Genomic DNA, 13,368 nt, shown 5'->3' on the forward strand with positions numbered 1-13,368 from the left:
TTGTCCATCCCAAATTGCCCGAGGGTGGTGGTGAGTGGCCTTCTTGAACCACTGCAGTCCATGTGGGGTAGGTACACCCACAGTGCTGTTAGGAAGAGAGTTCCAGGATTTTGAGCCAGGAACAGTGATATAGTTCCAAGTCAGGATGGTGTGAGACTTGGAGGGGAACTTGCAGACGGTGGTGTTCCCATGTGTCTGCTGCCCTTGTTCTCCTTGATGGTAGAGGTTGCAGGTTTGGGAGGTGGCTCAAGAGGCCAGAATTTTTTGCACGGGGGGGGGGGGGGGGGAAAAAGAGATGCAGGACTGGAGGAGGTTGCAGAGATAGGCCAAGAGATTTGAAAACAAGGATGAGTTTAAAAAAAAAAATCAAAGATGTTGCTTAACCAGGAGAACTTGCATGGTCTAGGCAGTTGAAAGTTCAGTCAAATTACAGGTTTCTATGACTAAATTCAGGGTTGGGAGTTTGAGTTGCAAACCTTTGCCAGTTTTCCCAGGTTGGCCTTTTAGGGATTTTTTGTTGCTTTCTAACTGCTGTAGTGGCACTACATTGTGCCTGAAACAAATGTGAGAGACAGCAGCACATGAGAATTAGTCTTGAAATTGAAAAGGCAAAATTTGAAAAGACAGAATGTGAAGCAGAGTTTTTGTAAAACAGTGTCAAAGAGTCAGGAATTTAGTGCAGGGGGAGAAAGAGGGAACGATATAATAGAGGTTAGATAGACATACTCCTCTTCTTTTCTTCTTCTTTCTTTTGGGCCTGAACCTTAAACTGAAACAAAGCTAATTACATAGGTAGGAGGGCAGAGCTGGCCAAGGTTAATTGTTTACTGCAATTACCTTTAAATGGTATGGACCCAAACAGTGGGAGACATTTAAAAGAAACAATTCTTAATGTTCAAAGATACGCTCCATTTAAAAAAACTCTAGATCAGCAGACCCATTCACCCTCTACCTGGACCCCTCCCTCTGGCCTCTTACCCACTCTTGATCTTTTCATTGAGTGATGCCAGCGAAACATTGGTCATCTCAATTTCTCTGCCCCCCTCACTTACTCTAACCTGTCCCCTTCTGAACCCGAGGCACTCAGTTCTCAAGTCTAACCCTGACAGTCAAACCTGCAGACAAGGTGGTGCTGTTGTTGTATGGCGTACCGACCTCTACCTTGCAGAGGCTCAGCACCAACTCTCAGACACTTCTTCCCACCTCCCCCTGGACCATGACCCCACCACTGATCAAGCTACTGTTCACAGGACTGTCACTGATCTCATCTCCTCTGGAGATTTCCTTCCACAGCTGCCAACCTCAGTAGCGCAACCCCAGACAGCCCACTTCTACCTCCTTCCCAAAATCCACAAACAGGAGAATAAGTCTTACGAGGAAAGGCTGAACATTCTAGGCCTCTTCTCATTAGAAAGGAGAAGGATGAGGGGTGACATGATAGAGGTTTATAAGATGATCAGGGGAATAGATAGGGTAGACAGTCAGAAACTTTTTCCCCGGGTGGAGCAAAGCGTTACAAGGGGTCATAAATTTAAGGTGAGGGGTGGGAGATATAAGGGGGATGTCAGGGGAAGGTTCTTTACCCAGAGAGTGGTCGAGGCATGGAATGCCTTGCCCGGGGAAGTTGTTGAGTCAGAAACTTTAGGGACTTTCAAAAGGCTTTTGGATAGGTATATGGATAAAGGAGAATGATGGGGTATAGATTAAATTGTCCTTGACAGAGGACAAAGGATCGGCACAACATTGTGGGCCGAAGGGCCTGTTCTGTGCTGTATGTTCTATGTTCTATGTTCTATGTTCTATAGGACAGTCCCGGCAGACCCACGGTCAGCCTGTTCCTGCCCCACTGAACTTATTTCTTCCTATCTTGACCATCTTTTCTCCCCTGGTCCAGTCTCTTCCCACCTACATCCGTGACTCTTTTGATGCTCTACGTCCTTGACAATTTCCAGTTTCCTGGCCCTAACCGCCTCTTCACTATGGACGTCCAATCTCTCTACACCTCCATCCCCCACCAGGACAGTTTGAGGGCTCTTCGCTTCTTCCTTGGAGGCTGAACCAGTCCCCACCCACCACCACCCTCCTCCTGGCTGAACTTGTTCTCATTGAACAACTTCTCCAACTCCACTCACTTCCTTTAAGTAAAAGGGGTTGCTATGGGTACCCACATGGGTCCTAGTTATGCCTGTCTTGTTGTGGAATATGTCAAACATTCCTTGTTCCAGTCCTACTCAAACCCCCTCCTCCAACTCATGCATTGACGACTAACAGTGCAGTTTCCTGCTCCCACCCTGAACTGGAAAATTTGAGTCAATTTTGCTTCTAATTTCCACCCTTCTCACCTTTACATGGTCCATCTCCGACACTTCCCTTCATCAACCTCTGTCTCCATCTCTGGGGATAGGTTGTCTGCTAAATCCATTATAAGCCCACCGACTCCCACAGCTACCTCGACTACACTACTACACACCCTGCCTCCTGTAAGGACTCCATTCATTCTCCCAGTTTCTCCATCTGACGCATCTGCTTGGATAATGCTACCTTCCATGACAGCACTTCTGATATGTCTTCCTTTATCCTCAGAGGATTCCCCCTACTATGGTTGACAGGGCCCTCAACTGTGTTCAGCCCATTTCCCACACCTCTACCCTCACCCCTTCCCTTCCTAGAACTGCAACAGGGTTCCCTTTGTCTTCACTTTCCGCCCCATCAGCCTCCATATCCAAAGGATCATCCTCCACCATCTCCAGCGTGATGCCACTACCAAATGAATTTTCCTCTCCCTTCCCTTGTCAGCATTCCAAAAGGGATCACTCCCATGACACCCTGGTCCACTTCATTACCCCCACCACCTCTATCCCTTCCCATGCAATCACAGGTGGTGACATACCTGCCCATTCACCTCCACTCATTATCCAAGGCCCCAACACTCAGGTGAAGCAGTGATTTACTTGTACTTTCAATGTATACTGTACTCACTGCTCACAATGTAGTCTCCTCTACACTGGAGAGACCAAACGCAGACTGGGTGACTGCTTTGCAGAACACCTCCGCTCAGTCCGCAAGCAGGACCCAGAGCTTCCGGTTGCTTGCCATTTCAACACTCCTCCTGCTCACATCTCTGTCCTGGGATTGCTGCAGTGTTCCAGTGAACATCAACGCAAGCTCAAGGAACAGCATCTCATTTAACGATTAGGCACACTACAGCCTGCTGGACTGAACATTGAGTTAAATAATTTCACAGCATGACAGGCCTCCCATTTTACTTTCATTTTTAATTATTTATTTTATTTTATCTTAGTTTGTTCAGTTTGCTTACCCAGTTTTTTTTTCATGTTTTACTTGTGGCTGTTGAATTTTCAGTCCATTAACACCCTATCTGTACTAATGCTTGGTCTTTCAACACACCATTAATATTGTTTGCCTTTGCTCCGTGACCTTCTGGTCAGCTATTCTGTGACCTTGTCCTATCTACACCTTCTCCTTTGTTATCTCTTGCCCCACCCCCGCTTTACTTCCTTATAACCTCATTTCTAATATTTGCTAGTTCTGAAGGGTCCCTGACCTGAAACGTTAACTGTTTCTCTCTGCAGATGCTGCCAGACCTGCTGAGTATTTCCAGCATTTCTTGTTTTTATTTCAGATTTCCAGCATCTGCAGTATTTTGCTTTCATTAAGATCCAACCAGGGCTTGGTACGAAAATTAAGGCTAGCATTAGATTAAAAAAGGTTTGTAACTTTGCAAAGAATAGTAGTAAGCCTGAGGATTGGGTGAATTTAGAAACTAAAGGGTGACCAAAAAGTTGATTTTCTTGAAAGGAAAAATTATTTTTAAAAAAACATTGCATGAGCTTTTACAAGTATGTAAAAAGGAGTAGCCAAAATAAATATTGGTCCCTCAGAGGCAGAATGATGAACAGGGAGAAATGACAGATGAATGGCATGTCCGTCTTCACGTTAGAAAACAAATTACATACAAGAGGGTAACTGAGGGGCCAGTAAGTGAGGAACTTAAGGTAAATAATCAGAAAATAGTATTAGAGAAACTTAAGGGAATAACCAACTCCCCCTGCTGGCCTACATCCTTGGACTCTAAGGGGGAGCCGCAGAGATCACGGATGCACTGGTTATGATATTCCAAAATTCCCTTGATTCTACAATGGTTATAGTGAATTAGAAGTCAACAAATCTAACCACTATTCAGGACAGGAGAAAAAAAAAAAAAAAACAGGAAACTACAGGCCAGTTAGCCTGACAGTAGTCAGGAAAACTTGATGCGCTTAGAAAAGTCATAGTATAATCAGTAGAGCCAATGTGGTTTTAACGAGAGAAATCCTGTTTGACAACTTTTAGTTTTTGGAAAACGTAACTAGTAAGGTAGATAAAAGGGGATCCAGTAGAGTATTTCTTAAACAGGGAATTACTGCAGAGTTCTGAGGTGCAGAGGGATGTCGGTGTTCTGGTGCACGAGTTGCAAAAAAAAGTTAATATGCAGGTACAGCAAGTAATAAAAAGGTGGCTAAATGGAACACTATCCTTTATGAAAGGAATTAAAATTAAAGTAAGGATTTTATGCTTCAGTTATAGACAGCATTGGAGACCACATCTTGAATACTGTGTGCAGTTATGGTCTCCTTAAAAAGGAGAAGGGAGAATGCATTGGAGGTGGTTCTGAGGAGGTTTGCGAGATTGATACCTGGAATGGAGCGGGTTGTCTTATGAGGAAAGGTTGGACAGACTGGGCTGGTTTCCACTGGAGTTTAGATGAGTGAGGGGAGGCTTAATTGAAGTATACAAGATCCTGAATGGTCTTGACAAGGTGGATGTACAAAGGATGTTTCCTGCTGTGGGAGTGTCCAGAACTAGGGACAGTTTTAAAATTAGGGGTCGCCTTTTTAGGCGAGAGAAGAGAAATTTCTTCTTAGGGTTGTGCGACTTTAGAATTCTCAGCTTCAGAAGGTGGAGGAGGCAGGGTCATTGAATATTTAGGGCAGAGGTAGATAGATTCCCTTGCCTAACCAGAATCTCAGGTAGATGGCAACGTGGAATTCAAAACACAGATCATCCATCATATTAAGTGGTTGAGCAGGATCAACAGGTTGAATGGCCTACTTCTGCTATTAATTCATTTGGTAGGTAGCATACTTGGATTTCACACCATGGTCAATACACCAGATAAGGGTGCATGGATAGAGAATTGGTCAGTGGACAGGAAGCAGAGACTTGGGATAAACAGGGCATTTTCAACTTGGCAGGCAATGAATAGTGGAGTGCCACAAGGATCAGTGCTGGGGCCTCAATGTACAATCAATATTAAATGGCTTAGATACATTACTTTGTCTAAGTTTGCTGATGATACAAAGCTAGTGGGAATACAAGCTGTGAGGAGGACACAAAGATATAAACAAGTTAAGTGAGTGCACAACGTGGGAAGTGTGTGGTTATTCACTTTGGTAGTGATTGAATTATAAGCTTTCTGCTTTTCTATGTTCAGAGGGACTTGGGGTGTACTTGTACAAGGAACAAAGTTAGCATGCTGGTCTAGCAAGCAATTAGGAAAGCAAATGACATGTTGGCCTTTATTGCAAGGGGACTGGAGTACAAGAGCAAGGAAGTATTGCTGAAAATAAAAACAAAGCTTTTCATCTTGCACTCATCAAATCAAAATAACCACCAATGTAAGGGGAAAAACAACTTGTACTGCATGAGAAGAGTGCTGATTAGTTGGCAAGTGAATTAGTAGAGACATAGCCATGGCAAATGCCCCATTTTACAGTGACTGAACTAACTGCAAGCTTTGTTTAAAATTTAAGCCAGGCAGCTGGACTCTGGTCAAGGCATTTCCCTGAAGAATTCACCAGCAAATGGCTGTTATTTTGTTCAGCTTAAACAGGTGCAATGTTTGTACATATTCTGTCTGCAAAGAACAGGACCTTGTGCATGAATATATGTAGCTTCCAGTATACGCAAATATGCCACACTGCGAGCCCTGACAAACTTAAAATTGATTGTCAGTATAATTCTTAGCACTGAGGATTTAGCAAATGTTGTCCAAACGCCCAGTCTACCTCAAGTTACCCTGGAAGGGCAACTTATCCAAAAGATTTGAACAGGTGAAGCTAGCTGTTTCACACTGCTACTATGCAGTAGCAACAAGTGTGGTGTTTGCCACTAACAGGATGCTGCTGTCAAGCCAAAAAAGACATCCTGCCCATCACAAATGAATAGGATATGAATTTCAATGCCAGTGTGATGCTAGGTATCTAGGACATATGTCCCAAAGACTGGTAGATCGTATCAAACATGTCCCTTCCACTGTTCGCAACAGGCAAGGTACGGATTGTAGACAGCCTGTGCTGGAACAGTGTCCAACATTAGATGCAGTTGCACGATTGGACAACATAGATGCAGGGAGGATGTTCCCAATGGCTGGGGAGTCCAGAAACAGGAGTCAGTCTCAGGATACAGGGTATGCCATTTCGAACAGATGAGGAGAAATTTCTTCAGTGAATTTGTGGAATTCTCTACCGCAGAAGGCAGTGGAGGCCAAATCATTGAATATATTCAAGGAGATAGATATATTTCTTAATGCCAAAGGGATCAAGGGATAAGGGGAGAAAGCAGGAACAGGATACTGAATTAGATGATCAGCCCCGAAGGGCCAAATGGCCTACTCGTGCTCCTATTTTCTAGGTTTCTATGTACTACTAAATGACTATTAGGATACCTGAACAAGGAAGTCCTGCTGGAATTGGACAGGCTTTAGAGAGACCACACCTGGATGTGCTGTGTAGAGTTTTGGTCTCCGCATTTAAAAAAAAAAGATATACTTGCCTCGGAGGGGGAATAGTGAAGGTTCACTAGACGGTTTCCTAGAATGAGTGGGCTGTCCTAAAAGATAGAGGAAATTGGGCCCATTCTAGAATTAAGAAAAAATGGTCTAGAACATGGGGGCACCATCTCAGGATAAAGGGGTCAATTACTTAGGACTGAAAGGAGGAGAAATTTATTCCTCAGTTGTGAATCTTTGGAATTGTCTGGAGGTCTGGAGAAGGAAGTGGGCAAAATTGGGAGATTTGGAGGAGCTACCATGAAGCTTGGAGAAGTGCGGAATAGAACATGGAAGCAAGGCAGGTGCAGTCTGGGGCATCATGAAGGCCAGTGTGGGTTATGAACATTTTGGGTGTTTGACATTGATGGACAGAGAGGAAGGTTTAAACAGGCTGGGGTTCAAGGGAAAAGGAAATAAGGAAGATACTGGGTAAGATAAAATCCACACTTATCATGGCAATGACATGTCTGGCACATGGACTAGATCTTACCTGCAATGCCCAGTTCCCATATCCATGCCTTCAGCAAAACTGCCTACCTCCACATCTAACATTGCCCATCTCTGCCTCTGCCTCAGATGTTCTGCTGAAATTCAGCCATACCTTTGTTCCTTCCAGATTTGACTATTCTAGGGCTCTCCCGGTCAGCCTACTTGACACCTTCCATAAACTTGAACCAATGCATGAGCCCTAACTTGCACCAAGTCCCATTCACCCAGCACTCGTGTTCAGACCTATAAAGTCCAGCAATACCTCAACTTTAAAATTCTCATCCTGGTATTCAAATCTGCCATACACTCACCAGTAGAAACTTTCACAAATAAGACTGCACTCCTTCCCCACCCAGTAGCAATTTCCAACCTTAAAAATGAAGACATTCTTGGGCTGAGTCAAACACTATTGCAAAGATATCCTCCAAACCAAGTTATTCCTTAGTTAAAATAAGTCCAGAGGCAGTTCAGGATGAGACACAATCCTTAAAGAACTCACCTCTTCAGAGGTAAAGATAGCCAGTCTTGGCATATCCCACAGGCCTTGTTTTTTGATTTCAGGGAAGAGTTTGTACCTGGCCACATTCATTGCATACATATTGGACATGGAGCCTCCTGTGGACAGAAGAATCATAAAAACCTATCAGACTCTTGCATTCACCTCCTGCCATGAATTACTTGAAAGCCAATACATAGATTGACACAGTAACAGATTATTGAGGGAGGATGGTGCCCAGGGTAATGGATAGGGTTGGTAATGAGCCCAAGGGTCCAGAACAAAATGTTCCACCCTTCTTTGTGGGACACCCAAACCTCAACCCACCCCCCACCCCTTCATGCCAAAGAACATATATAGAAGAGGATGAGGCAAAAAGGGAAAGCTTGTGTCAGATACGGAGAGCTCAATACTGCAGAAAGCAGTGTGTAGAAAGTGCAGGGGTGCAATTAATATGAAAATTAGGAAAGCAAAAAAGGTACGGCAAATGAAAGGAAAACCCCAAAGGTGGTTCAATACATAAAGTGCAAGGGGATAACTAAAAAGGAAAGAGTTGGGCCTGTTAGGGACCAGAAACATAACTTGTGTGGAGGCAGAAGGCACGAGATGGTTCTTAATAAACACTTAGTGTCTTATTTCACAAGAATGTTGATGCAGACATCATAGTTAAAGCAGAGGTGTGAAATATTGCATCGGATAAAACAGTGAGGGGCAAATATGAAGGGGTTTTGCATCTTTGAAAGTGGGATAAAGCACCAGGCCCAGATGAAATGTATCCCAGGCTAAGGGAAACGAATGGAAGAAAGTGGCTCTGACCATCATTTTCCAATGATGGGCATGGTGCCAGAGAACTACTAATGGTGTACTATTTAAAAAAGAGGGAGGAAGGGATAGACCAAGTAATTACAGACCAGTCAGCCTAAGCCTTGGTGGTGGGCAATTTCTGAGACAGCATAAAATAGTCATTCAGAAAGGCACAGATCAAGGACTGTCAACATGGTTAAGTGAAGGTCATCAGGTCTGACCAACGATTGAATTTGAGCTAGTAACAAAAGGAGGTGACTGCAACAACTACCCGTAGAATCTCCCTGCTCAGCATAGTAGGAAAAGTCTTCGCTCGAGTCGCTTCAAACAGACTCCAGAAGCTGGCTGAGCAGGTCTACCCTGAGGCACAGTGTGGCTTTCGAGCAGAGAGATCCACCATTGACGTGCCGCTCTCCCTTCACCAGCTACAGGAGAAATGCAGTGAACAGATGCCCCGCTACGTTGCTTTCATTGATCTCAAAGCCTTTCACCTCGTCAGCAGACATGGTCTCTTCAGACTACTAGAAAAGATTGGATATCCAAAGCTACTAAGTATCATCACCTCATTCCATTGCAATATGAAAGGCACAATTGAGCATAGTGGTGCCTCATCAGACCCCTTTCCTATCCTGAGTGGCGTGAAACAGGGCTGTTTGGGGATCTTCTTGCTGCTCACATGCATTCAAGTCTTCAGAAGGAATTTTCCTCCACACAAGATCAGACAGCAGGTTGTTCAAACTTGCCCATCTTTGAGTGAAGACCAAAGTACAGAAAGTCCTCATCAGGGAACTCCTCTTTGCTGACGATGCTGCTTTAACATCTCACACTGAAGAGTGTCTGCAGAGACTCAGACAGGTTTGCAGCTGCCTGCAATGAATTCGGCCTAACCATCAGCCTCAAGAAAACAAACATCATGTGACAGGACGTCAGAAATGCTCCATCCATCAATATCTGCGACCACGCTCTGGAAGTGGTTCAAGAGTTCACCTACCTAGGCTCAACTATCACCAGTAACCTGTCTTGATGCAGAAATCAAGAAGCACCTGGGAAAGGCGTCCGCTGCAATGTCCAGACTGGCCAAGAGGGCGTGGGGAAAATGGCACACTGAGAACACAAAAGTCCGAGTGTATCAAGCCTGTGTCCTCAGTTCCTTGCTCTATGGCACAGAGGTCCGGACAACATACTTCAGCCAAGAGCGACGTCTCAATTCATTCCATCTCCGGAGAATCCTTGGCATCAGGTGGTATGACCATATCTACAACACAAGTCCTCAACGCGGCCAACATCCCCAGCATATACACCGAGCCAGCGGCGCTAGAGATGGCTTGGCCATGTGAGCCGCATGGAAGATGACAGCATCCAAGGACACATTGTACACCGAGCTCGCCACTGGTATCAGACCCACCGGCCGTCCATGTCTCCGCTATAAAAGATGTCTGCAAATGCGACGTGAAGTCCTGTGACATTGATCACAAGTCATGAAAGTCAGTTGCCAGCGATTGCCAGAGCTGGCAGGCAACCATAAAGGCAGGGCTAAAGTGTGGCGAGTCGAAGAGACTTAGCAGTTGGCAGGAAAAAAAGACAAGCACAAGGAGAGAGCCAACTGTGTAACAGCCCCGACAAACAATTTGATCTGCAGCACCTGTGGAGGATTGTTGCTCCAGAATTGGCCTTTATAGCCACTCCAGGCACTGCTTCACAAACCACTGACCACTTCCAGGTGCTTACCCATTGCCTCCAGAGACAAGGAGGCCAAAGAAAAAAAAGAACCAGGAGGGTCAATGAGGGCAGTGTTCTTGATGCAGTCTACATGGATTTTAGCAAGGCTTTTGATAAAGTCCCACATGACAGTAGTCACAAAAGTAAAAGCTCATGGAAGCAGAGGTAAAGTGGCAAGTTGGATCCATAATTGGCTCAGGCAGAAAGCAAAGGGTAATGGCCGATAAGAGTTTCTGTAACTGGAAGGCAGTTTCCAGAGCTCAGTACTAGGTCCCTCATTTATCATGGTGTACAATTTAAAATTAAATTAGCAGAGATCTGCAGAACATGGTCAAATTAGTATCTTTATTGCATCTATACTTGCTTAAATACAGAACTGAGAGTTATTCTTTCACCAAAAGATCAAAACTGCTCACCCTGGAAAAAGCTACATAAAAAGCTGCCTATGTGTAAAAACAGGCCTCGGAATATAAATACAAATTTCGACTAGAGTCTGGCCTTGACTTATTTACAGGTATAGAATATTTGGGAACCATTTGCTCCCGAGTTGAAGAGGCAGGTTTACATCTGATGAGTTCGATATTATTCAAGGAATAAAAACTATTGCCTTCAATTCTGCCCATTATAAAAGTGACGAAGCTAATTGACACGGAGACAGTCTGGTCTTCCTGTGTGCCTATTGCTGTTTTCCTCCAACCATTGGCAGTGGAAAGTTTGTGCCATTTTTGACTACGACAGAGTGCACCCCCTCTTTCACCACCCCATGCCAAAAATTTCCATCGCAGCTTTAAAAACCTTCATAACGGTCGGAGAATCCAGTTTGCAGATATAAAAATTGTAGCTGCTCGTGAGGAAGAAAGCTACAGACTGCAGGAAAATATGAATGGACTGCCCAGGTGGGCAGAAAAGTGGCAAATGGCATTCAGTCTAGAGGTGCAAGGTAATGCATGAGGGGGGTGGAAAACAAGACAAGGGAACACAATAAATGGTGGGATACGGAGAAGTGTAGAGAAACAGGATTTGAAAAGAGGGAGCTGCAGAGATAGTAGATGCACTGGTTATGATTTTCCTAAATTCTAGATTTGAGTGGTTCCAGCAGATTGGAAGTTAGCAAAAGGTAACATCACTATTCAAGAAGGGGGTGGGAAATCTAATTACAGGTCAGTTAGCCTGACAGTTGTCAGGAAAATGCTGGAATCTAATAAGGAAGTCCAGCACACTTAGAAAGTCAGCGTGATCAACCAAAGTCAACAATTTTACTAAAGGGAAATCCTGTTGAGCTTTTTAAGGATGCAACTAGCAGGGTAGAGAAAGGGGAGCCAGTAGATGGAGTACACTTTGATTTTCCAAAGGCATTTGACAAGGTGCCACACAAAGGCCAATACACAAGGGCTCATGCAGTTGGGGATTAATATATTGACAGAGGATTGGTTAACAGATAGGAAGCAGGCAGTAGGGATAAACAGGACATTTTCAAGTTGGCAGGCTGTAACTAGGAGTGCTGGGGCCTCACCTATTTACAATTAGACAGACGCAGAGTAATGTACCAAAGTTTGTCGATGATACAAAGCTAGGTGGGAATAAGCTGCGACGAGGATGCAAAGAGGCTACAAAGATATAGACAGGTTAAGTGAGTGGGTGGCAAGGTGGCAGATGGAGGTGTATAAAATTTATGAGCTGTTCAGATAGAGTGGATAGAAGGACATCTCCCTTAGCAGAGAGGTTACAATGAACTGAAATGGTGGTTAATTATGCAGAGACAAGCAATGTGATCCTGATTGAATTGTGCAAGATCCACAGCCTACTGCTTAGAACATTGGACAAGAATGGCATGTCAGCCATGTGGGAGAATGGCTAAAAGAGCAGGATTTAACACATCGAGCCTGACCCTGGGTCTCATTGTCCTATCAGAGCCATGGAACTAACCTGGGCAGAAGATTCCATTGCCACTCTTCCATCCAATAAGCTTGCAAAGCTTATTCAACACCACTTCCTCCATCAGCACAAAAACAGGCGCAATCTCATAGGTGTATCTGAGAAAGACAGCATCCAGGGGAAGGGGGGGGGGGGCATAGAGGAGAGGGGTGCAAGACAAAGAATGAATAATGGATGCAAGTTCAAAATCCAAAACTGCCCATAGTGCTTTCACACCAGCATCTACAAAGGTCAGTGCAAGATTCCATAGGAACCAGCTGCACTTCAGTCCCTCACCCAAGTGGCCATTCCTTATGCACAAGGCCAGACAGTCTGTGTTGGCAGGGTATTGGTCACAGTAACAGATAGCAATGCAGTACTCATTGATGCTCCTTTTCAGGAGTGGAAACTGCCAGATGTTTACCTCATCCACAAGCACAAGTGTCTATTACAGTTGTGCATTAACAGCCAGGGGTCAGCTAACTTGGCACTGACTTTAGATTGAACCCAGTGGGAAAATATTTTTCTAAAGTTGGCACAATGCAAACTGATGGGATTGTGTCGAAGGAGTTCAACTCAGTGTCTGACCCATGCTGCACAAGGAAACATTGAAATATTTAGGTTGTATGCCCTTTATATATATATTTTTTTTTTTAAAAAGGGAGTACAACCTAAATATTTCAATGTTTCCTAGTCCTTGAACTTGTGTTAGAGGTAAAGGATAAATGATAATAGTCAATACCTCCACATAGAGGCAATGGGGAGGAATGACCTATAATGACCCCAAAAGGAAGAGGAAGAGAACCCAAACTTCTCAGGCAGATAATAGACAGCTCAGTAATGGAACACTCATTTGGATGGTGTTTTTGTTTGGGGGGTGGCAGAAAGGAGGGAGAAAAAAGAAAAGTGGGATTAAAAAATGTAAAACAGGAAAACAAAATGTTCTCCAATTTCTAATCAATGGCACTGTCCACAATACCCACTGCAATTGCTTGGATTGGACCATCAGTAAATGCTGCTCACTGGCTTGTGTTCAGTGTTTCTGTTATATAACGACCAATCAAGGAGTGATGATCCAGTCCTGCAAACAGCTGGTTGTAAAATCGAGGATGAA

At 44.3% G+C, this 13,368-nt stretch overlaps 1 protein-coding gene across 2 annotated transcripts in view; it reads right to left on the reverse strand.

Moving 5' to 3' along the window:
- Positions 1 to 13,368, reverse strand: part of csad (cysteine sulfinic acid decarboxylase) — a 68,982-nt gene that overhangs the window by 32,712 nt on the left and 22,902 nt on the right. The window contains exons 4-6 of one of the 2 annotated variants that reach the window (XM_068024638.1): positions 13,278 to 13,368; positions 12,267 to 12,373; positions 7,821 to 7,936 (exon numbers count right to left, since the gene is read on the reverse strand). In XM_068024638.1, the coding sequence (XP_067880739.1) occupies positions 7,821 to 7,936; positions 12,267 to 12,373; positions 13,278 to 13,368 (314 nt within the window). Of the gene's footprint in view, positions 1 to 7,820; positions 7,937 to 12,266; positions 12,374 to 13,237 lie in introns of both variants that reach the window. The other variant, XM_068024639.1, reaches the window with a different exon arrangement.

This window comes from Heterodontus francisci, chromosome X (genome assembly GCF_036365525.1).
Source record: "Heterodontus francisci isolate sHetFra1 chromosome X, sHetFra1.hap1, whole genome shotgun sequence".
In the NCBI taxonomy this organism is placed as follows: domain Eukaryota; kingdom Metazoa; phylum Chordata; class Chondrichthyes; order Heterodontiformes; family Heterodontidae; genus Heterodontus; species Heterodontus francisci.